The 26163-nt window shown below is 41.7% G+C and overlaps 1 protein-coding gene across 1 annotated transcript; it reads right to left on the bottom strand.

The window, feature by feature from the left end:
* Positions 1 to 3836: 3836 nt before the first annotated feature.
* Positions 3837 to 4628, bottom strand: MPC1L (mitochondrial pyruvate carrier 1 like). The gene has a single exon (XM_027054068.2). The coding sequence runs from the start codon at positions 4448 to 4450 to the stop codon at positions 4025 to 4027; it is 426 nt and encodes a 141-aa protein (XP_026909869.1). The 5' UTR covers positions 4451 to 4628; the 3' UTR covers positions 3837 to 4024.
* Positions 4629 to 26163: the final 21535 nt, after the last annotated feature.

Genomic DNA, 26163 nt, shown 5'->3' with positions numbered 1-26163 from the left:
ACACTTTCATTTCATGCCCCTTGTATCTAGTTAGCTTTTCCTTCTCTCTCCAACATTTATCACGTGTTAGCCACGGGTCAGGCCCTGGAATAGATGCAAATGTGAGGATTCATAGGGTGTGGACAATGGTATACATGCTGTCCTCTCTGGATTTATTGTCTGCTCTGATAAATTCAAGATACCGTTCAGAAAAACATTATGCTGGCAACGTTTAATTACACTGAAATTGAAGAAAGGAAGACATGCCCAGAGAGAGCTTTAAAGCAAATGTAGCGTGTACAGGGACATCAACCTGTGGGCCTCTCTACGGATCTGTGCGCGCGGCACAGGATGTGCACAAAAGGGCGCTCACAGCGGCGTTGGCAGCCAGCCATCGAGATGACGGGTTAAATCCCAGCACATCCATGCTACAGAGCATTATGCAGTTGCTAAGAAGTATAAACTAATGCTGCAATGCAGTAACGTGGAATGCTCTCGAACACCTACTAAATAGAAAAGCAGAATGTTTAACAATGCATGGCATGCTGTTAAACTATTTGTATCTTTCAACAAAAGGTGTTGAAAGTTGTGTGCTTTTCCCAAGCTCTTTTGCAGTGTTAGCTCTGTGAAAGGAACTGGGGTTGAGTGGGGTAGTTAGAAATGTGGCTTTCCTGCTCTTCGCATACCCCTGCATGAAATTTTTGCAACAAACATGGACTCCTGGTATTTTGAAAGTTTTTACGTACAGTTTTTCATTTCAAGACAATAAAGAGGCGTAAGCAATATAAATTCAAACTGCCATGACTTATGTGTTACGTTTCCCGGAATATGTTGTAGCCTCCATTTTTGTGGGGGTCAGCTTCACCTCCAGGGGCACTTGTGAGGCATCAGGGTCCAGAGAAGCCCAGGAAGTGGTCTCCTTTCCACACAGGGCTGTTTCATCTTGGAGTGCCTGGTTTTCATCCAGCAATATGATTTACTCTCTCACCCTCTCCCTGGGACACGATATGTGGAAAGAATCGGAGAGAAATCGTTTCAGCATTATGGTTGCAAAAGTGAGGTAGTTCTTTGGATTTTAGCCCGTTTTTTGCCAGGGAGCTCAGAGGACCTAAGGGGAAAGACATTACTTATTAAACTCAGTATAAAACACGAATTCTGGGAAACAACCAAAGTGTGTCCATAACAAAAACTTCTGGAAAAATAGCTCTGCCAGTTCAGAAAATGTTAATGGCTTCATACGTAGTGGAAGAGATCTGTAGACAGGTTAAATTGCCAGGGCCAGAAAGGATTGTTTGAGAGTTTGGGGAAGATTATGAAATGATTGTTACCCTAAGGTTTAAAAATTTATTTCTTATTTTTTTTTTAAGTAGGCTTCATGCCCAGCCTGGAGCTCAATGTGGGGTTTGAACTCACAACCCTGAGATCAAGATCTCAGCTGAGATCAAGAATTGGACACTCAACCAACTGAGCCACCCAGGCGCCCTGAAATGCTCATTTCTATTAAAGTGTTGATCACTCTTATGGCTTGAAACATGAATATCTTAGGCAACAAAGGGTTACGTGTTGGGTGGGCATACTGCAAATTAGACCCTGTAAGTGGAGCATTGCCTTAGAGTAGGAGGCGTTGCAATCTTTTGGATTTTTTCTCTAATCATTTTGCCCTCTAAATTATAAACGTTGTAAAGTGATAGGAAATTATCAGTAAGGATTATTACCTACTTTTCTCTTACCAGGTTAATTAGAAACCTACCTGCCTTTTATTGGAATATACTCAAATTACAAAATACATGTTGTAAGACAGATCTAAAAATATATTAATTCCTACTCAGACATTAGTGAAGGGGAAAATTCCTTTAAAGTTTTAATAAAAATCTTGGAAGAAGGTTATGACCCACTTCAAAACTTTCAGAACTGGTTTCTATTATTACATTATAGTCTGAACTATCTAAAATACTATCTTCCAGAGACTTCCTTCCTGATTCTCAAACCCATGCTCTCTGATATGTGCATGTTAGTTACAACTACAAAACTGTAAACTGAGCATTTTGTGACATCTTTGGGGGAAGGTGGGTGCTGACCTGACATGCTTTATTACCTTCCACTGACTTTCAGAAAGGCGTGAGGATTTTTATTTCAGAACCATATGTGGTAGCTAGCCTCCAAGATGGTCCCCAAAGATCCCTGCCTCCTGGTATTCCCACCCTTGTATTTTCCCCCCACAGTGTACCAGAAATGGGCCAACAGGACACAGCTGAAGTGATTGTGTGTCACTTCCCAGATTACGCTACAAAAGACCATGGCTATCTTGGGCTTTCTCTCTCTTGGAATACGTGGAGGGAAGCCCTGTCATGAGCAGCCCTGTGGCCCCCATGCCAAGGAACTGAATGAAACCTGCAAACAACTGCGTGAGTGAGCTTGGAAATGGATCCGCCAGCCCAAGGGAAGTCCAGAGACTGCAGCCCCAGCCGACAACTGAGAGATCCTGAGCCGGAAACACGCAGCTAAGCCACTCCCAGATTCCTGACCCTCAGAAATCGTGAGGTAGTATTTGTTGTTTTAAGCTAAGTTTTGGGTGATTTGTTACTGATACACAATAGTTTTCCAGAGTTTGTTCTCCCCCTGAATGCAGAGTGTGAAATGCAGAAACTGCCTACAAAAAGGACTACTGCTTAGATGCCACAGAAGATAAAAGGGGGGTGGGGGCGCCTGGGTGCCTCAGTTGAGCATCAGACTCTTTGATCTCAGCTCAAGTCGTGATCCCGGGGTCATGGGATTAAGCCCTGTGTCGGGCTCCGTGCTGAGCGTAGAGCCTGCTTAAGACTCTCTCTCCCTCTGCCCCTCTCTCCAGCTTGCACTCTCTAAAATTAAAAAAAAAAAAAAAGATTTTTTAAAAAGAAGATAAAGGCGAATCTTCCAGAGTTCCACTAATGTTGTGCCTGTCTTGTCCAAGGCCTGATGTCTTCAGAACCTTTCAGTCAGTTGTCGTCAATTTCTTTACATTTGAAATCTTTAACCAAAGTAAGGTTTAAGTAGTCTTCACCCAGCAGACCACTCTGGAACTTCCTGCATCCTCCAGAGGCCAGAGATTCAGGGTCAAATCCTAGAGGGTAGCCTCTGCTGCAGAGATAGTGGCCTCACATCCACATCCCCACCCTTCTCTCCCCACTTCATGCAACCTGGTTTGACAAGTTCTTAGTACCCATGGGATTCCTAGGGGAACACGGGGCTAATACTGTTGACCACTGACCCCCACCCCCACCCCTAGCTAGCATTTAATACAGGGCAATAGGCTTACCAGTTTTACCAGCTGCCATTCCCCCCCCCCCCCCCCCATTTCTAGGCATGAAGAAAAGAGGAAAGGGTTAGGATTTTGTCGTTCTTATTCTCTAGTTACCTAAAATCCAGGGTTGACAGCAACAGACCTCAGAGTTGTATCTTGTTTCTATGGTAGAGTCTGTCATTGCTCTCCAGCCACCAAGAGATTCTAGGTTCTCTTAATAAGTACCCCTTTTAAAAGACCAAACTGGGTTTCACTGAACTCATTTAAACCCACTTTGAAGTATTTCCCTTGGTAGACATAGCCCCCGAGTTATTTTTGCTGTAAGAGATTAATGCCTGTACCAAGTTTTAAAAATCATGAATGCTATTAGGCACCGTTACTTGGCCTGGACACCCCAAAACAAGTAACAGAACATCCCAAGAGAGCTTTCATTCAGTCTTCCTCCCCTGTAAAAACTACCCCTCGAGGTGTGTGCAGGTCCCGTGAAGAGAAAGACCAGCCAATCTACCCTCCCCTAAACAACACTGTATTTTCAGAGCCCGAAATAAACACTCTGCAGCTTCCGTTCTTTGCTACTTTCTATTTTTTTTATTAACCAAACTGCAGGTTTAAATCAGATTCGAACTGTTTTATTTGAGTCAAAACCAAACTTTTCACTGGCCTTTTCTTCAGGAAGAGTAACAGTTCGGTGCTTGCAAGCTGCAAAAACTCAATCGGACCCGCTCAGCCAGGTTTGGAGGACGACGGGTTGGAGCTGGGGGCTGCCTAGCAGGAGTTGTCATCCTCAAAGTCGCTAGCACACACACGGTCGCTGGTGTGAACCATGGTGGGGTCGTTGGTGGTGGTGGTGGCAGCGGTGGTGGTGGCGGTGCCGCCGTAGTGGTGGATTACGAAGCGGCCCGCCTGCACACTCTGCGCCATAACGTTGGTGGTGTGGCACGCCAACAGCAGCAAGTTTCGAGGCTGTACGCGATAGGCGAAACGCATGAAGGCCATCGAGTAGAAGATGAGCGCCGTCGTCATGCGGCCGCTGATGATGTCGGGCGGTGCCCTCATATCCTTAAAGGCGGCCAGCGGCAGGCCCCAGTTGGCCACAGGACCCCAGAAGTGCACGCTGGTCAGGTATTCCCGGAACTCCTTGGTCTTCATGTAGTCCCTCGCTCTCCGCCACAATGCTGCCACCGTCGCCATGATCGCCGAACGGTGGGAGCACCAAGGGAATAACAGCCAGCCTCCAAAGACGTGGACGCAGACCCCGCCCCACGAAGCATCGGCCGCTGGCCTCGCGCCTTCGCGTGGCTGCCATAAAGTGCTCCACACAGCGCATGCCTCTGTCGCATGTGCCTTTAAGTGCAGGAGGTGTGGCCACGCCCTTCCGCCTTCACGTGACGGCCGTAAAGTGTATCTGACAAGCACTTAACGAGGTTCCGTTGCGTTTGGAGTTGGAAGGCGTAGCCTTGCCATCATCCGTAAGCAGCGCTGCCAGAAAGGATGCAGAGCGTGCGTGCTCGTGTGTGTGTGTTCGTTCCTCTAACAAAGGTGAGACCGCAGCCTCGTCTTCACTCGCCATTGGGGTGTGGCCATCGTAGAACTCTCAGGGCTCCACGTGGCACGCAGGGAGGTGAGTGTCCGTCCAGCTGTGTGCTTCTCTTCAACTATCCAGGGGAAAACTTGGCTTGTTCTGCCCAGTCTGTGGACAGTGTTGACTAGATGTTGATACAGAATCCTTCAACCAAGTACACAATTTTAGTCCTTATATAGTTTGCCTGAGCATTGCAGATACTGTGACATTCCACCCCTAAATCTTTCGGCATCTGGATCTTAACAAGGACATTCTCCTAACTTAACCACAGTACAATAATCCACTCAGATACTTAACATTAGATACAGTACTATTTAATAGATACAGTACTATTTAATATGCAGTGCATATTTAAGTTTTACAGTTTTGGGCTGTTTTTTTTTCTTTCACGTTGGAGAGGGGGGATCCAGGATCCAGTTAAGATTCACATTTAGTTACGTCTTTTAGATTAATCTCCCTTAGTATAGAGGAGTTCCTCAGCGTTTTTTGTCTTTCATGACATTGATATTTTTGAAGAGTACAAGTCACGGGTTTTTCAGAATATCCTTAATTTGGATTTATACGATTTCTCATAATTCGATTTAAGTTAAACATTTTGGGTCAAGAATACTACACATGTGATGTTGTCTCCTTAGTGCATCACAGTGGAAGGCACATGATATCCCATTGTTCCATCATTGGTGATGTTAAGTTTGATTATCTGGTTAAGGGGTTATCTGCCAGGTTTCTCCCCCTCTGTAATTAACAAAATAATACAGGGGGAGCCTCTGTGATTGTGTACGGAAATTCTGTTTCAACAGTCTTTCACCTAATAGTTAATATACATTGATGAAAATTCTTAATGACACAACTGATAATTATCTTACAAGTGTTTCCTATTTTTCCAATTAAAAATAGCGTGAAAATTATACATTGAAATATTAATACTTTAGTGATTTATAAACAAGACCATGGTAGCTTTAAAAATTAGTTCATTAATTATGTTTATTTACACCCCAAATATTTTGCAAATATAGCTCCAAGTATATAATATAGCCATTGCTCAAAAGGAAAACAGCATCATTTTTAGATAACCTTTTTAAAATGTTGGGCTTCCAAATATGGATGACTGGGATACTAAATTGGTTCAGTACTAGTTTGAATTAACACATCAGCAACCATGAATTGAGTGACATTCTAGGCCTACACCGTCAGATGCTCCAGTGTCCTGAAAGAAATGTAAGCCACCACTCCTTGTCCATAAAAAAACTTTCAGTACTTGTAGATCAGCTAAACTTGGGTTGTTACTTCGTTCTTGATTAACTCTTGCTGTGTGATAAATCACCCCAGAACTTAGTGGCTTAGAACAACAGCAGTCCTTTATTTTACTCACAAATTTGCAGTTTGGATGGGACTCCATAAGGACTGCTTACTGCTCCAAGCATCACCAGCTGGGGCAGCTCAGTTTGGGGCTGGAAGATCCACTTTCAAAGTGGCTCACTAACATGACTGGCAAGTTGATACCGGTTGTTGGCTGGGAGGTCCACTGGGATCATTGGCTGGAAGGCCTCAGTTCTTTCCCACAAGCTGCTTGTACTTCCTCACAGTATGGTGGCTGTGCTTCCAAAATAAGCGTAACAGGAGAATCAAATAGAAGCCCTGTGGTAGGCAGAATTTTACCCCCAATGACCCTTGCCCTGGCATATCTCCCATTGGGATGGGTGGAACCTATGAATATGATTAGATTTCACTCCCATGGTTATATGACAGAAGGGATTTTGCAGGTGTAAGTAAGGTCCCAAATCAATTGACCTTAAGTTAGGGAGATTCTACAAGTGGGCCTCAAGTAATCACTTCAGCCATTTAAATCTGGGTCCATTCTAGAAGCCAGAGATAGAGGATATCAAGGGATTTGAAGTGTGGGAGGGATTTGACATGAGGGAGATTATCTGCAGCTGGCTTTGAGGGTGGAGGTGGCCATATTAGCAAGGAATTTGGGTAGCCTTTAGGAGCTGAGTGCAGCCCCAGCTGACAGCCAGCAAAGAGGGGCAGACCTCTGTCCTCACAAAGAATTGAATTCTATCAACAATGTGAGTGAGCCTGGAAGTGGATTTTCCCCTAGACCCTGTGAGAACTCAGTCCAGCCAACACCTTCAGTTCAGCTTTGTGAGACCCTGAGCAGAGAACCCAGCCATGCTGTGCCTAGAATTCTGACCTACAGACCCAGATAATAAGTGGGTATTGTTTTAAGCCACTAAGTTTGTGGTAATCTGTTGTGCCACAATGGAAAACTAATATAAGCTGTATTGGCTTTTGTGATCTAGTCTCTAAAGTCACATCACATCGCTTTCTCCAGTCATAAGCCCACCCAAATTCAATGAGAGAGGACATAGACCCACCTCGCAAAGGCAGGGGTGTGAGTGCCAAAGTCATACTTTAAGAAGAGTATGTGAGGGGCGCCTGGGTGGCTCAGTCGGTTAAGCATCCAACTCTTGGTTTGGGCTCAGGTCATGATCTCACGGTTCGTGAGTTCAAGCCCTACGTTGAGCTCTGCACTGACATCACAGAGCCTGCTTGGGATTCTGTCTCTCTCCCTCTCTCTCTACCCCTCCCCTGCTGGTTCTGTCTCTCTCAAAATAAATAAACTTAAAAAAAGAGCATGTGGGATGGGAAATATTGTGGCCGCCTTTGGAAAACAGAGTTTACCATGTTACTTGTAATCACAGAATTATAGAACATTGGAGTTGAAAGGATCTCACAGTTTATCTGTAAAATGTGGACAGTGGTACCTACCTCACAGCAGTATTGTGAGATTTCAATGTGATAATCCTTGTTCAGGGCTGAGTATAGGATCTGGTATATAACGAGTGTTCAGTGAATTTCTGTTACCTTTTTATCATCCACTGTAACCCCCTCATTTTACAAATGAGGCATGAAGCCTGAAGAGATCATGTCATTCGCCATGGTGATACAGTGAGTTTGCAATAGACCACATCAGTCCTCTGCACAAATCACTTTAACATCTGATGTGTTTCTGTCTTTCCTACCATGTTGTGAGTTCCCTCAGACCAGGGAAAACGTCACCAAAAAAACTGTTCCTTCTCCCCGTGAGCCCTTTTAATAGGCTGACTGGATATGGCCCAGAACAAATTGAACAAGACAGGGTCTGCCTTTCAGTGGAGCATTTTACAGCTAGAGAAATGGAGGTACACGCAAAGTGTGGCTTTCCTGGTAGATTCCAGGCTGGTAGATGCAGGCTAAATAATGCCTTTGTATAAGGTTTGTGCCTGTTGGTTGGTACAGTTATGAGAATGGCCCAGGCGGAGGGTAAGACATAGTAATGGAGCTTGGCCAGCACTTGAAGGGAAACTGGAGAAAGATCCAGGGCTAGGAGTGAGCACAGCTACAGAGACTTCTTCCTGGCTGAAGCAAAGATGGTGACAAAACAGTCTTAGGATTAGAGAACATAAGTGATGTTACCAGGCCCAAGTTTGGCTGCCTGCCGCTTGAAAGGCCAATACTCAAGAGACAAGCGTTGATTGGAAAGAAATAGCTGTATTCACATGGCCTGCCACCTGGGGAGAAGGTGGACTCTTGTCCAAAAGCCAACTCCAAGGTTTCTGCCTGGCCTAGAAATTTTGAAAGGAGTTTAATCAGTTAAGGGAGTGCGGTGGTCTGTGGCATTTCTTGATTATGTGCAACTCGATGATGCCAGCTACAGAGTTATCTTGGTGTTTGAAGGTTGTGCAAGAAGTTCTAGTTCCTTGGTGCCCGGGAGGCAGGAGGGCGGGCTGTGCAAGAAGTTCTGGTTCCTTGGTATGTGGGGGTGGTTGTGGAAGAAGATATGGTTCCTTGGTACTCAGGGTCTTGTGCAAGAATATCCTGTTCTTTCTGCATAGGAGGGCAAGGTCTACAGATGCACAAAGGGAGGTCAGTAAAGTCATTTATGTGACCTTAAAAAAAGAAAACATTTTGCTAAAAAATTGCTGGGCTAATCGGAAAGCTGACACAGCCTCAAACACACTTGCTGGCCTCTATGGCCTGGGAAAGTTCTGGTCCTTCATTTCCCAAGGCCAGTGGTCTGCATATCTCAAAGAAAGTAAATCAATTCTGTTACAGATCAAAGGCCTTAGGTCAGCAAGCGAGGAGTGTGTTAACTTGAAAGCAGGTTAACCCTTAAGACCAGCCGGGTGCTATTACAGTTAATGTTGGCCAATGACTACCTTTCCCCACAGGTAAGTGAGCCCTGCTGTGTATCCCAGTGTGTTTTCACAGCTGAGACTAAACAGCTGAAGGTTTATCATTATTTTAAATACTATCTCTTTACCATTAATGTTATTGGAAGTGGTGTTTCTCCCCACCGTGCTGCCTCTCCCAGCATAAAGCTGTCAGGGTCTACTGTGCGACTCAGCCTGGAGACACTAACGTGAACTTGGTCAGTCAGTTCACTATCCTCTTTCAGAGGAAAACGATGGGAGAAGACAACCAAATACAAAGGTGGGTTCAGACCTTTGCCCAGTCCTCTCTTCTAACCAAGATTCCAGCTCACAAGGTCCTGTGAAATCCTGCCTGTTGTTAACAATTCTCGCAATACACGACCCTTCAGTGAGTTCCAGTGCAGCGGACCATAGAGAGCATGCCTTTTTATTTTACCTGTTCTTTTTAACTTTTTAGTTTGTAATAATTTCAAACTCACAGAAAAGTTAAAACAGCTTAAAGCAAGTGTAACAAAGCAAGGAGTGTCAAAAGAACACCCTCCCATCCTTCACCCAGGTTTACCAACTCTAACATTTTGCAACAGTCCCTGTAAAGTTTTCTCTACCTCTAAGGATATTTCTTAAGAATGTCAGTGTGTATTTCCTCAGCACATGGACATCCATGACTTTGTTTTGCATTACCACAATACACCCATCAAAATCAAGACGTTTAACAATATAATACCATAATCTGCGGTCCTTATTCACACTTTGTTCATTGTCCCAGTAATGTCCTGTTCACAATTTCGTTTTCCTAGTCCCGGATCCAGACCAGGATGATACAGTGCATTTCATCGTGGTGTCTCTTTTACTTCCTTTCATCTAGAACAGTTCCACCTTCCTCTGCCTTTCTTTGCCATTCATGACCTTGACATTTTAGAAGAGTACGGGCCAGATATTTGATAGAATGTCTGTCATTATGGGTTTATTTGATGTTTCTTCATGCCCATCTTCAGGGTGTTCATTTTGGGCAGGAACCCCACGAAGGGGATGTTTTGTCACCAGTGCGTCACATGAGGAGGCAGGCATGTGATATCTGTGTGTCTGGTTATTAGTAATAGTAAGGCAGTCTTTGCCAGGTTTCATCATTGTAAAGTCAGTATTTTCCCCTTTGTAATAAGTAATTTGTGGGGAGGTACTTTGAGACTATGTAAATATCTATTTTCTCATCAAATACTTAAGCTACTAATTTTAGCACCCATTGCCGATTCTTGCCTGAATTCAGTATTACTCTAAAGATGGCAGCATTCTTTTTTTTAAAACAATTTTAGTCTTCTGGTTTAAAACAAAAGTCAGAAATGTATTTCATTAAAGTTGTCCTGGAATGCTGGCCAACATTTACAAAACATAGGACTATTCCTGAGTTATGGCTACGAAAACCGAACATTTAGGACTTGGGTATTTTATGAAAAAAAATTTTTTTTGCCACATCTATGCTGATCTCCTTGGAGTATCATCCCCGGTGATGGACCTGGGGAGGGTGGCACTGTTGGTCAGTAAGACCTGCAGTTTGGAAGAAGAGCTGGCCATGGAGCAGAGAATAGAACAAGCTGGAATCTGCCAACACCTCTGCCTCTTGCACTGCATTTAACCCCGAATGCGTTTGGAGAGTCGTGTTTTACTTCTGTATGTCCAGTCTCAGACATGGAAACATATGGGAAAGGCGACTCTGGGAAACAGGGTTCTGGCTTAACCAGGTTGACACAGTACAGACCATTCCAGCCAATTAAAAACTTTTCCATGTTTGGGGCGCCTGGCTGGCTTGGTCAGTGGAGTGTGCAACTCTTGATCTCAGGGCTGTAGGTTCAAGTCCCATGATGGGTGTAGAGATTACTTAAAAATGAAATATTAAAGAAAAAAAGTTTTTCCATGTTTGTTTTATCATTTTCTTTCTAGGTGTGTGTGTGTGTGTGTGTGTGTGTGTGTGTGTGTGTGTGTTAGATTACATATGTATGTCCAAGCATACATTACTATGTATTTTGTCTGAACCATTTGAGAGAAGAACAAATAGATTCTCTCATGTAACCACAGTACTCATTGATGTAACACTGTATACAATGCTTTGTATGATTTTAGTCCATATTTCAGTTTTGTCAACTGTCCTAATAATGTCCTTTATAGCATTTTTTCCTTCAGTGCAGGATCCTGTCCAGTGTCATGCAGGGCATTTCATATTCCTCTTTTATCTGGAACAGTTCCTCCGCCTTTGGTCACTTTTTATGACATGGGTATTTTTGAAGAGCACAGGCCAGATATTTTATAGAACTGTTCCTCAGTCGGGGCTTGCCTGATGTTTCCTCACAGATTCAGAAAGATTATACTTTCTCAGCCAAAATACTATCAGTGATCTGTGTCCTTCCGCGATGATTGCATCCAGAAGCATGTGTGCACCTGCCCATGGTTGTAATGTTCATTTTGATCAGCTGATCAAAGCACTGGCCAGGTTCCCCACTGTAGTTACAATTTTGCCCCTTGGAGCTAATAAGTGGTCAATAGACGGATACTTCAAAACTATATAAATATCCTGCTCCTTATCAGACTTTCTCTCCCAGAGATTTAGCATCCATGGATGAGTCTCATCCAAATCAATATTTACTACGATGGAAGCAAGGTGAGGATTTTCCAATCCTACCAGTCCTTCCATATATATGTCAGCATTAGTGTAAGGAAGAACCTCCCGTCTCCCCCCATGTATATACTTACCTGTTTATTACTAAATTGGTCTCCTGGATTCCTGTTTTATTCAGTGATTAGAATCCTTTACTGTCATCTTAATTTTGATGCTCCAGTTGGTCCATATTTGGACAGTGGCAGCCCTTCGAAGCTGTCCCCTCTGACCCCAGCATTAAACTACACAAAATGATATACCTGCAAAAGGCTGTTCCCTCCCCGATTTATTTCATGCTGTCCACCCCACTCCACCCCACCCCACCACACACACACACACACACACACACACACACACACACACTACTTATAGGTAACTACTTTCATTTTTTTTTTTTTCTGGTTCATCCTTCCTGTGTTTCCTTTTGCAAAATTAAGGAGATAAAGTGCACTTTTACTTATTTCCCCTTTCTTACACAAATGGGAACAGACTATTTATATTCTTTTTCACTTTACAATTTTTCTTGGAAGTGACCATATCATCCTCTAGAGATCTTCCAACATCTTTAAAAAAAATTTTTTTTTTTAGTGTTTATTTTTGAGAGAGCGAGGGACGGAGCGTGAGTGGGGGAGGGGAAGGGAGAGGAGGAGACACAGAATCTGAAGCAGGCTCCAGGCTCTGAGATGTCAGCACAGAGCCCGATGTGTGGCCCAAATATGTGAACCATGAGATCGTGACCTGAGTCAAAGTTGGATGCTTAAGCAACTGAGCCACCCAGGTGCCCCCCAACATCTTTTTTGTTTTGTTTCCAGCTACAAAGTACTCCATTATGTGGATGTGTCATAGTTTATGTAGCCAGTATCCTTCATTTAGATGATTAGGTAGTTTCTACTGTTTTGCAGGTGTGAGTAATCATGAATATGCTTGTGTATTTTCTTGTTATTACAGGTGTATTTTAAGAGTAAGGCCCCAGAGGGGCACCTGGCTGGCTCAGTTGGAAGAGCATGCAACTCTTGAGCTTGGGGTCATGAGTTCGAGCCCCACATTGGGTGTAGAGATTATATACATACATACATACATACATACATATATAAACTAACCTTAAAAAAAGAGCAAGGCCCTATAACTGTTGTTGCTGGATCAGAGGGGAAATATAAATTTAATTTTGTTAGATATGATCAAATTTGCCTTCCATTTTGCATTCTCACAATGTACAGGAGTGTCTGTTACCCCACGGCATTGTCAACAGAGTATATTATCAAGCTTTAGAATGTTTGCTGCTGTGACAGTAGAGAAATGGTATTTTCCGGTAGTTTCTTTTCTTTTTTTTTTTTTTTTTATAACAGCCGTATCGAGGCATATCTCACATACCGTATAATTTACCCATTTAGGGTGCACAATTCAGTGGTTCCTAGAATATTCACAGAGCTGTGCCTCCATCACCACAATCAATTCTAGAACATTTTCATCACCCCAAAAAGTAACCCTGTACCTAGTAGTAAGTCACCCCTCATTCTTCCTTCCCTGAAGCCCCTGACAACCTGTAAACTTTATGACTCTAAGAAGTTGCCTATTCTGGACATTTTGTATAAATGGAAGCATACAATGTGGCTTTTATGTCTGGCTTCTTTCACTTAGCATATTGTTTGGGTTCATCCATGTTGTGGCATGTAGTGATACTCTATTCCTTTTTGTGCCAGAAGACCGTTCCACTAGGTGCGTCGACCACATTTTGTTTATCCATTCATCGGGGGATGGACGTTTGGGCTGTTTCTACTTTTTTCGCTGTTGTGAATAATGCCACTGTGAACATTTACGTACAAGTTTTTGTGTGGGTGTGTGTTTTCGTGTCTCGTGGTTGGATACCCAGGAGTGGAATTGCCGGATCATATGGTAACTCTGTTTAATTTTTTGAGGAACTGCTAGACTGTCTTCCAAACAGGCTGCCACATTTTACAGTCCTGCCAGCAGCGCACAAGGGTTCGTTTCTGCACATCCCTGCCAACACTTGTAATTACCTGCCTTTTTTCATGCCCATCCTAGTCACTGTTCTCGATAACATTTGTAATTTGCACTCTTAGTATGAGTGAATTTCTTTTCATATGTTTAAGGGTCATTTTAGTATCTTTTTAGGTGAATTGTCTATTCATGTCTTTGGCTCATTTCTAAATCGGAATTTTGGACTTTCCCCTCAAATTTGGAAAGTTTTTTTTATGTATTAGACATATTAGTACTTTGTGGTGTATGTTGCAAGTATTTTCTCCTTGTTTGTCATTTGTCTTTTGACTTTTTTATGGTGTTTTTGGCAGCATTGTTCATAATAGCCCCAAATGGTGAATGGATAGACACAATGTGGTATATCCATACAAGGGATATTATTCATCAGTAAAAAATAACAAACTGTGGACACATGCTATGACATAAACGAACCTCAAAAACATGCCCAGGGGCCCCTGGGTGGCTCAGTCAGTTAAGCATCTGACTCTTTTTTCTTTTTTTTTTTTTTTTTTTTGTTGAAGTGTTTATTTTTTTAATTTACATCCAAGTTAGCATATAGTGCAACAATGATTTCAGGAGTAGATTCCTTAATGCCCCTTCCCCAATTTAGCCCATCCCCCCTCCCACACTCCCTCCAGTAACCCTCTATTCTCCATATTTATGAGTCTCTTATGTTTTGTTCCCCTCCGTTTTTATATTTTTTTTGCTTCCCTTCCCTTATGTTCACGTTTTGTCTCTTAAAGTCTTCATATGAGTGAACTCATATGATACTTGTCTTTCTCTAATTTTGCTTAGCATAATACCCGCTAGTTCCATCCACATAGTTGCAAATGGCAAGATTTCATTCTTTTTGATTGCCAGGTAATGCTCCATTGTATATATATACCACATCTTCTTTATCCATTCATCCATCAGTGGACATTTGGGCTCTTTCCATACTTTGGCTATTGTTGATAGTGCTGCTGTAAACATTGGGGTGCATGTGCCCCTTCGAAACAGCATACTTGTATCCCTTGGATAAATGTCTAGTAGTGCAATTGCTGGGTCGTAGGGTATTTCTATTTTTAGTTTTTTGGGAACCTCCATACTGTTTTCCAGAGTGGCTGCACCAGCTTGCATTGCCACCAACAGAGCAAAAGGGTTCCTCTTTCTCCACATCCTTGCCAACATCTGTTGTTCCGAGTTGTTAATGTTAGCCATTCTGACAGGTGTGAGGTGGTATATCATTGTGATTTTGATTTGTATTTCCCTGATGATGAGTGATGTTGAGCATTTTGTGATGTGTCACTTGGCCGTCTGGATGTCTTCTTTGGAGAAGTGTCTATTCATGTCTTTTGCCCATTTCTTCACTGGATTATTTGTTTTTTGGGTGTTGAGTTTGATAAGTTCTTTATAGACTTTGGATACTAACCCTTTATCTGATACGTCATTTGCAAATATCTTCTCTGATTCCATCAGTTGCCTTTTAGTTTTGCTGATTGTTTCCTTCACTGTGCAGAAGATTTTATTTTGACAAGGTTCCAATAGTTCAGTTTTGCTTTTGTTTCTCTTGCCTCCAGAAATGTGTTGAGTAAGAAGTTGCTGTGGCCAACGTCAAGCATTTTGATGGCTTCCTGTCTTAAATTTAGGTCTTTCATCCATTTTGAGTTTATTTTTGTGTATGGTATAAGAAAGTGGTGCAGATTCATTTTTCTGCATGTCGTTGTCCAGTTTTCTCAGCACTACTTGCTGAAGAGACTGTCTTTATTCCATTGGATATTCTTCCCTGCTTTGTCAAAGATTAGTTGGCCATATGTTTGTGGGTCCATTTCTGGGTTCTCTATTCTGTTCCATTGATCTGAGTGTCTCTTTTTGTGCCAGTACCATACTGTTTTGATGATTACAGCTTTGTAATACAGCTTGAGGTCCAGGATTGTGATGCCTCCTGTGTTAGTTTTCTTTTTCAAGATTGCTTTGGCTATTCGGGGTCTTTTCTGGTTCCATACAAATTTTAGGATTATTTGTTCTAGCTCTGTGAAGAATGCTGGCGTTATTTTGATAGGGCTTGCATTGAATATGTAGATTGCTTTGGGTAGTATCGACAGTTTAACAATATTTGTTCTTCCTATCCAGGAGCATGGAATCATTTTCCATTTTTTTGTGTTGTCTTCAATTTCTTTCATAAGCTTTCTATAGTTTTCAGTGTATAGGTTTTTCACCTCTTTGGTTAGATTTATTCCTAGATATTTTATGGTTTTTGGTGCAATTGTAAATGGGATCGATTCCTTGATTTCTCTTTCTGTTGCTTCATTGTTAGTATATAGGCATGCAACCAATTTCTGTGCATTGGTTTTATATCCTGTAACTTTGCATAATTCATGCATCAGTTCTAGCAGTTTTTTTGTGGAATCTTTTGGGTTTTCCATATAGAGTATCATGTCATCTGCAAAGAGTGAAAGTTTGACCTCCTCCTGGCCGATTTGGATGCGTTTTATTTCTTTGTGTTGTCTGATTGCTGAGGCAAAGACTTCCAATACTATGTTGAATAACAGTAGCGAGAGTGGACATCCCTGTCTCGTTCCTGACCTTAGGGGGAAAGCTCTCAGTTTTTCCCCATGGGGGATGATATTAGTGTTGGGTCTTTCGTATATGGCTTTTATGATCTCAAGGTGTGAGGTGTGATCCTTCTATCCCTACTTTCTTGAGGGTTTTTTATCAAGAACGGATGCTGTATTATGTCAAATGCTTTCTCTGCATCTATTGAGAGCATCATGTGGTTCTTGTCCTTTCTTTTATTGATGTGATGAATCACATTGATTGTTTTGTGGATATTGAACCAGCCCGGCATCCCAGGTATAAATCCCACTTGGTCATGGTGAATAATTTTTTTAATGTATTGTTGGATCTGGTTGGCTAATATCTTGTTGAGGATTTTCGCATCCATGTTCACCAGGGAAATTGGTCTATAGTTCTCCTTTTTAGTGGGGTCTTTGTCTGGTTTTGGAATCAAGGTAATGCAGGCTTCATAGAGTTTGGAAGTTTTTCTTCCATTTCTATTTTTTGGAACAGCTTCAAGAGAATAGGTGGTAACTCTTCCTTAAATGTTTGGTAGAATTCCCCTGGAAAGCCATCTGGCCCTGGACTCTTGTTTCTTGGGAGATTTTTGATTGCCAATTCGATTTCCTTACTGGTTATAGGTCTGTTCAAATTTTCTATTCCTTCCTGTTTCAGTTTTGGTAGTTTATAGGTTTCTAGGAATTTTTCCATTCCTTCCAGATTGCCCATTTTATTGGTGTATAATTGCTCATAATATTCTCTTATTATTGTTTTTATTTCTGCTGTGTTGGTTGTGATTTCTCCTCTTTCATTCTTGATTTTATTTATTTGGATCCTTTTTTGATCAAACTGGCTAGTGGTTTATCAGTTTTGTTAATTCTTTCAGAGAACAAGCTTCTGGCTTCATTGATCTGTTCTACTGTTTTTTTTGGTTTTTTTTTTTTTTTTTCAATAGCATTGATTTCTGCTCTAATCTTTATTATTTCCTGTCTGCTGCTGGTTTGGGATTTTATTTGCTGTTGTTTTTTTTTTTTTTTTTTTTTCCAGCTCTTTAAGATGTAGGGTTAAGTTGCGTATCTGAGACCTTTCTTCCTTCTTTAGGAAGGCCTGGATTGCTATATACTTCCCTCTTAGGACCGCCTTTTGCTGCGTCCCAGAGGTTTTGGGCTGTGGTGTTACCATTTTCACTGGCTTCCATGTACTTTTTAATTTCCTCTTTAACTTCTTGGCTAGTCCATTCATTATTTAGTAGGATGTTCTTTAGTCTCCAAGTATTTGTTACCTTTCCAAATTTTTTCTTGTGGTTGATTTCAAGTTTCATAGCATTGTGGTCTGAAAATATGCACAGTATGATCTCGATCTTTTTGTATTTGTTGAGGGCTATTTGTATCCCAGTTGTGATCTATTCTGGAGAACGTTCCGTGTGCCCTGGAGAAGAATGTATATTCCGCTGCTTTAGGATGAAATGTTCTGAATATATCTGTTAAGTCCATCTGGTCCAGTGTGTCATTCAAAGCCATTGTTTCCTTGTTGGTTTTCTGTTCAGATGATCTGTCCATTGCTGTAAGTGGGGTGTTGAAGTCCCCTACTATTATGGTATTATTATCAATGAGTTTCTTTACATTTGTGATTAATTGATTTGTATATTTGGGTGCTCCCACATTTGGAGCATAAATGTTTACAACTGTTAGGTCTTCTTGGTGGATAGACCCCTTAATTATGATATAATGCCCTTCTTCATCTCGTTACAGTCTTTATTTTAAAGTCTAGATTGTCTGATATAGGTATGGCTACTCTGGCTTTCTTTTGTTGACCATTAGGATGATAGATGGTTTTCCATCCCCTTACTTTCAATCTGAAGGTGTCTTTAGGTCCAAAGTGGGTCTCTTGTAAACAGCATCTAGATGGATCTTGTTTTCTTATCCATTCTGTTACCCTCTGTCTTTTGATTGGAGCATTTAGTCCATTGACGTTTAGAGTGAGTACTGAAAGATATGAATTTATTGCCATTATGTTGCTTGTAGAGTTGGAGCTTCTGGTGGTGTTCTCTCGTCCTTTCTAGTGTTTGGTGCTTTTCGTCTTTTTTTCCCCCCTCATCTTTTCTCCCCTCAGAATCCCCCTTAAAATTTCTTGCAGGGCTGGTCTCGTGGTCATGAACTCCTTTAATTTTTGTTTGGGAAACTTTTCATCTCTCCTCCTATTTTGAATGACAGCCTTGTTGGATAAAGAATTCCTGGCTGCATATTTTTCTGGTTCAGCACATTGAATATATCCTGCCACTCCTTTCTGGCCTGCCAGGTTTCTGTGGGTAGGTCTGCTGCAAACCTGATCTGCTTTCCCTTGTAGGTTAAGGACTTTTTTTTCCCTTGCTGCTTTCATGATTCTCTCCTTGCCTGAGTATATTGTGAATTTGACTATGATATGCCTTGTTGATGGTCGGTTTTTGTTGAATCTAATGGGGGTCCTCTGTGCGTCCTGGATTTTGATGTCTGTGTCTTTCCCCAGGTTAGGAAAGTTTTCCGCTATGATTTGCTCACATACACCCTTCTACCCCTTTTTTGTCTCTCTTCCTTTTCTGGGACCCCTATGATTCTGATGTTGTTCCTTTTTAATGAGTCACTGATTTCTCTAATTCTTAAATTATGCTCTTTTGCCTTAGTCTCCCTCTTTTTTTCTGCTTCATTATTTTCCATAAGTTTGTCCTCTGTATGGCCGATTCACTGCTCTGCCTCATCCATCCTTGCCGCCATGGCATGCATTCCAGGTTGCAGCTCAGTTGTAGCATTTTTTATTTCATCCTGACTAGCTTTTACTTCTTTTATCTCCACAGAAAGGGATTCTAATCTATTTTTGACCCCAGCTTTGTATACTTATTATCATGATTCTAAATTCTGGTTCAGACATCTTGCTTGTATCTGTGTTAAGTCCCTGGCTGTCATTTCTTCCTGCCCTTTCTTTGGGGTGAATTCTTTCATTTCATCATTTTGAAGAAAGAAAAGGAATTGATAAGGCAAAAAATAAAAAAATTAAAAAATTAAAAACAACACACACACACAAAATCAAATAAATGATGCTAGATCCTAGATGTGTTTTGGTCTGGGTGTTGAAAGGGGCTTGATAGATTAGAGAAAAAAGGGCAAAAAAAAAATTTGAAAATTTGAAAAAATGAATACAATGAAATAGAATAAAATGAAATGATTAAAGTAAAATAGAATTTGAAAAATTTACAAAAAAGTAAAAAATATAGTAGAAAAAATATTTTAAATAAAAATTAAAAATACATTTTTTCTTTCTGTATTCAAGAAAAAGCAAAAATGAAAAAAAAATTGAATAGATGGACCAATGAACGGACTAAAATACAATCGAAATTACATTGTTTTCCCCTAGAAGTCAGACTGTGAAGCACTTTATAGTCTGTAAACTAAGCAGGCGGAGAGACTGGTGGTGTTCCTGAAGAGTGAGGTTGGCCCAGTTGGGTGGGGCTTAGTGTAACGGCTCCATTCTCCACTAGATGGCGCTGCTTAGCTTACTGGTGTGGATTGTTGTGGCACTTGTAGGTGTGTATGCGCACGCGTGGGAGGGGTGAAAATGGCATCACCCAGCTACCCAGTCTCTAGTATTGGAACTCTGTTCTCCCTGATCAGCAGTTGTGCACCTGTTCTTTGTCTCCAGCTTCTGTCCATTCCCCACTTTTACGCTGTCCGTGACCAAGTTGTGAGGTTGCCAGGCAGCACCACCCTCCTGAGTTTTCTCTCAGATGGGGCTGTGTTTCCCGACCCCTCACTTCTGAGGGACTGCGGTTTTGATCCATTCTGACCCTCTGCAGGAGGGTCTCACTGAGCAATGGCTGGGTATCGGCCTCACCCAGGAACGTTCACGGGATCGTGCTGCTGCTGATACCCAGAGACTGTGGCTGGGTGCCAGCCTGCCCCAGAAAAAGTTTGTGCGATCGTGCAGCAGAAGCATTTCAGAGATTATGGAAAATCACAACACACATCTGGCACCAGGCTTCACCTTAACGACCCTGTTCCAGTACCAGCAAATGTGGTTGTTCTCTGGGGTCTGCTTGGGTGGCTGCACAGTCTCTACTAAATGTCCTTCCAGCAGGGGAGCCGCCTCTCCCCATGTGGCCTGAGCACCCCCCAGACTTCACTCTGCTCCTGGGGTTTTGCCCTTCCCAGCAAAGCACAGCCAGGTATCGATCTGCGGAGTTTCAGACTCTGCACTCCCCCTGTTTATAGAGTCTTAATGGAATTTAAACTCTCTCTTTTCTCCTTTCTCCCTTTTTTGTTCAATCCCTGCAGCTGTTTCCACTTTTCCACTTTCTCTCCAGCCGCTTTTTGGGTTGGGTGCTTTTCCCGTACTCTCCCTGCCCCCCACAGCCCAATCTCCTTCCTCTCTCCACAAGCAAAAACAGCTCCCTGCCCTCCGTGGCTTCTCTCTCCCCCAGTTCACCTCTGCACGCTGAGTACCTGCTGAGTTCTGTGGTTCAGGTTGTGCGTATTGTTGTGTTAATCCTCAAATCAGTATTCTAGGTGTGCAGGATGGTTTGGTGTTGATCTGGCTGTATTTCATGGACACGAGGTGCAAAAAAAAACTTCCATGCTGTTCTGCCACCTTGGCTTCTCCCGGAAAAAAAAAAAAGTGCCTGACTCAATTTCTGCTCAGGTCATGATCTCACGGTTCATGAGTTGGAGCCCTGCATTTTGGGATTCCCTCTTTCTGTCACTCCCTACCTCACACATGCATGCTTGTGCTCTCTAAATAAATAAACATTTAAAAAAGCAACATTATGCCCAGTGGAAGAAGCCAGACACAAGAGACCACATATCATATGATGTCTTATATAAAATGTCCATAAAAGGCAGATCTGTAGAACAGAAAGTAGTTTAGTGGTTGTAGGGATGAGGGGGGCAGGGATAGGATTAACAGTAAATGTATATGAGGGATCTTATTGGGCTGATGAGAATGTTCTAAACTGATTTATAGTGATGTACAACTTGATAAATTTACAAAAGCATTAAATTATATACTTGAAATAGATATGTGGTATCTCATATATGCCTCAGTAAAATTTTTAAAACTCAAATTTTTAGATCTCCAAGTTTATCAACATTTTTTTTTATTGCATCTGGATTTTGATTCAATACCAACAGAAAAGTTGTTTCCTACACTTGAGCTATAAAATAACTGTGTTTTCTTCTAGTACTTACGTTGTTTCTCTCTTTAAAATTTAGGTCTCTAAAAATAAATAAAAATTTTATTTTTTTCAATGTTTATTTTTTTAGAGAGAGAGTGTGAGTTGGGGAGGGGCAGAGAGAGAGGGAGACACAGAATCTGAAGCAGGCTCCAGGCTCCCAGTTGTCAGCACAGGGCCCAACACAGGGCTCATACAGTCTGCGAGATCATGACCTGAGCCGAAGTCGGACGCCTAACCAACTGAGCCACCTAGGTGGCCCTAAATAAAGTTTAGATCTTTAATCCATTTGGAGTTTATTCTTATATGTGCTAGGAGATATGGATGTAATTTCATCTTTTCTCAAATGGGTATCCTGTTGCCCCAACACCTTTTATCAAAAAGTCTACCTTTGCCCAGTGATTTGAGATGCTACCTTTATCATATACTAAATTTCTATTTCTAGGCTTTCTATTCTATTCCATTGGTTTGCCTGTTAATGGACTGGTACCATACTGTTTCTATGATAGAGGCTTCTGGTTTTAATATCTGGTAGCACTAGTTCAGCCTTATAACCCCTCTTTTCAGTGTTTTCGGTTTTCTATAAACTTTAGGATCTACTTGTCTAGTTCCATAAAAACATTTTTTAAAGTTTATTTATTTATTTTGAGAAAGAGCGTGCAAGCAGCGGAGGGGCAGAGAGAGGGAGAGAATCCCATGGTTTGCAGGGCTTGAGCCCATGAACTGTGAGATCATGACCTGAGCCAAAACCAAGAGTTGGATGCTTAACCAACTGAACCATCCAGGCTCCCCCAAAACATTTTTATTTTCATTGGGATGGCATTAAATTAACTTGGAGAGAGCTGACATTTTTATGATCCTGTTATGGGTTGGATTTTGTCCACCAAAAAGATAGATGTTGAAGTTCTAACCCCTGGTACCACAGAAGTGACCTCATTTGGGAATAGGGTCATTGCAGATGTAATTAGTGAAGATGAGATCATACTGGAGTCAAGCGGGCCCTTCATCCAATATGACTGTTCTTATAAGAAGGACATCTGCCCAGGGTGCCTGGCCGGCTCAGAAGGGCATGCCACCCTCAATATCAGGGTTGTGAGTTCAAGCCCCACGTTGGGTGTAGAGAGTGCTTAAAAATAAAACCTTAAAAAACAAAACAAAACGCACCTGGCTTAGTCATTAAGCATTCGACTTCGGCTCAGGTCATGATTCTCACAGATCCCATGTCATGTGAGTTCTAGCCCCACTTTGGGTGAAAACGTGAGCCCGGGGTGAGTCCCACTTCCCTCTCTCCTAATTCCTCATTTTGTTATGTGTTTACATATTCCAACTGATACCACTTCTTTCCTTACCTGCGCCTCTCCCCACCCATCTTTCTCCCGGTCACATAAAGGTATGCTGGTGGTTGTTAACTTGAAAATTTAGTTCATAAAATGTAGTGCCAGAAAGTAAATAAGTGCTCAAAAAATGGGGACATGTCAAAAGGACATAAGAACCAACTCAAGGGTCTCCCAATGGCCAAATCTAGGACAACGGAACAACAAAATAAATGATAATAGTAACACAGAACCTAAAATATCCATGAGTCCGTGCTGGTATAAATAATGGAATAAATAAATGGGGAGAAGGGAAAGCTCTTCTTTATAGAATTCCAGTTAATAAGAAGGAACGATGAAGGGGCCCCTGGGTGGCTCAGTCGGCTGAGCATCCTATTTAAGATCAGGTCATGATCTTGCAGTTTGTGAGTTCAAGCTCCACACTGGGTTCTCTGTTGTCAGTGCGGAGCCCGCTTCGGACCCTCTGTTCCCCCCTCTCTGTCCCTCTCCCGCTTGTACTCTCTCAAAAATAAACATTAAAAAAAAAAAAGGAATGATGGAAATAAAACATTTGGGGGCGCTTGGGTGGGTCAGTTGGTTGAGCGTCTGACTCTTGATTTCGGCTCAGGTCATGATTCCAGGCTGGCCTGTGTCGGGCTCCATGCTGAACATGGAGCCTGCTTGAGATATTCTCTCTGCCCCTTTCCCCTGCTTGCATGCACTCACTAAAATAAAAATAAATAATAAAAACATTATTTGGTAAATACCACAGTAATAATTCTTTCAGGCAAGAATCAATGGATGCTAGAACGGGTGACAGTAAAATGAATAATGAGATATACATCTATTTTTTTTTTTTTTTTTTTTTAAGTAAGCTCAGGGCACTTGGGTGGCTTGGTCGGTTGAGTGTCCGACTTTGGCTCAGGTCATGATCTCGTGGTCCTTGAGTTCGAGCCCCGTGTTGGGTTTTGTGCTACTAGCTTGGAGCCTGCTTTGGATTCTGTGTCTCCATCTCTGCCCCTGCCCTGCTCGCTCGCTCTCTCAAAAATAAATGTTAAAAAAAATTTTTTTAAGTAATCTCTGCACCCATCGTGGGACTTGAATGCACGACCCTGAGATCAAGTGTCACACGCTCTACCAACTGAGCCAGCCAGGTGCCTCTAAATAATAGTCTTAACGTGTCTAATTACAAAAGAAAAATAACTGTTTAGGGGAAAAAACTGGCAGATACCACCTTAAACAAAGCTAATGTCACCAGAAAGGAGACATTGACATCCATGCGCCTCCTGACAGGGACAGGCTGAGATGGACCCACCACTTCTGTGGTATTCTTTCTGAAAACATATAACCTGAATTTCATCATGAGCAAATATCAAACTCAAGCTGAGGGACATTCTATAAAATAACTGTCCATTACACTTCAAAAACAAACTGTTCCAGATTAACGGAGCCTATGCAAACAGGAGAACTAAATGCATTGTGTGCTCCTGAATTGGATTCTGAGCCAATAGAAGGCTCTTAGTAGGACAGATGGTGTAATTTAACCAAACCACTGTTCCCATTGTTTGCAACCAAGAAACTGGCGAGGACACATCAAAGGTACAACCATAGGCCCAAGCAGACTTCCTGGGATTTAGCACTGTTATTTTAGAAAGCATTCACAACCCTTAGAACATGATAGTGTACTGAATGCTCATTCCCACAAACTTGGGAGTATTACCATCCCCATGATGTAGATTTAAAACTGATTCAGAGATTGAGGGATTTGCCCAAGATCGTTCAGCAATTAAATGGTGACATGGCAAACTGAATTCATCTGTAGGACGACCCTTGATGCATTTTAATCACAGTACTTCTTACTAACGGCCTTCTCCAACAACTCCGTTGTTCCAAGAAACCATTGCATAGTCATTCCGTGACAAAAAGGCTAGAAAGAAACTGCCTGAGCCTAAGGTTAGAAGGCCTGCTCACTGACCCCAGTTCCTATGTCCTTTGCAAATTGTTGGTTTGATCATCCATTAAAAAGTAAGTTCATGGCTTCTCCATTATTTGGTATCAGTGAAAATGTACTCAGATTACCATTACTTCCAAACAGCATAGCCAAAGAAAATAAAAATCAGTTCTATATCATTCCTAATAGAATTAGGCCTTAAGCAGTACCTAACACATGTAGAATCTCAGATATTTTATAAACCTGGAATATTCTGATTACATAAAAGGTGATTAGGGTTTTTTTTTCCCCCATCTGTCAGTAGATAGTCTGTCACGAGTCTAGCTTTCCTGCCTCTCACACAAATCTCGACACTGTGATTTATGTTCCTGAACAAATTAGACTTAATTTAAGAGCAAATCATCAGCAACAGGTATAATAATCTTGGCAGAACATTTATTTTAATTAATTGCCTTCTGCCTAACAGACAGAAGGGTGCTGATGCCATCTACCCTATAAGGATTAGTGCGGTCATGTAATTTTTTTTCTCCCCTAGAACTTAGTCTCATCAGTTTTAAATTACAAAGGCATTGGTTTACCTCATTATAAAATCGTAATCTTCTATGGCAATGTTTATATAAGAAACTTGTGAAAGAAATGTGGATTTTAACTACTCTGTAGCGTTAGACGTTCCTGGCTCCCCAAACACAGGCCCTGTTGAGTTCTGTGGAGGTCAGTGTTCTGGGGCTAAGCAGCTGAGAACACCTTCACCCCCATAAACTTGCCAGGGAGTTAACAGTGGAGAATACACATGTGATTTTAGAACAGTGTCGTTTCTTTTCTTGGTGAAGTTATCAGCTTGACTGTTTATGGTTAAATGAGAGGCAAGAAGAAAACCTTCCTCTACGGACATTTAACGCTGTAACTGTTAAAGGCGTCTTGCATTAGGTGGTAGAAAACACACTAACTAGACTCCATCTTTTCCAACCTGCCAACTTCAGTGTTACTTAGAAATGATTTGATGATCTTTCCAAAGAAGAGGCACAGAAACGTTACACACTAAATCCAAGTAGGGTTCCCAGGGGCAGGGCAGCATAACTCTCCGACTCAAGTAATCTTGCTACATAATCATGAAATTTGAAATTCTATTAAGTCTTTTAAGAAATAAAATTATAACCTTTAAGACTTCATCTTAGTCCTTCCTATTTTGACCGATTACTTATTCGTCTTTTGAATACCATAGGGAAATTTAAGCTTTTCCTACCTCTAGTATGAATTCACCACATATTCTGTATAAATTCAGTAACAAGAATGGTAATTCAGATGTCTTCCTTGTCTTGATACCGAATCTCGGAGACAGCGAGAATAAACAAACGTAAAAAAAAAAAAAAAAAAAAAAAAAAAACCACGAAACCGTTTGTATAACAAAACTGCCAATTCTGATTAAAACCCTGTTTAGTTCGGTTTTTACAATACAAAATAGATTTAGTATTGAAATGACACAAA

Source organism: Acinonyx jubatus, chromosome X, assembly GCF_027475565.1.
Source record: "Acinonyx jubatus isolate Ajub_Pintada_27869175 chromosome X, VMU_Ajub_asm_v1.0, whole genome shotgun sequence".
Taxonomy (NCBI): Eukaryota; Metazoa; Chordata; class Mammalia; order Carnivora; family Felidae; genus Acinonyx; species Acinonyx jubatus.
The sequence above is the reverse complement of the archived record's forward strand: the minus strand, read 5'-3'. Positions and strand labels throughout refer to the sequence as shown.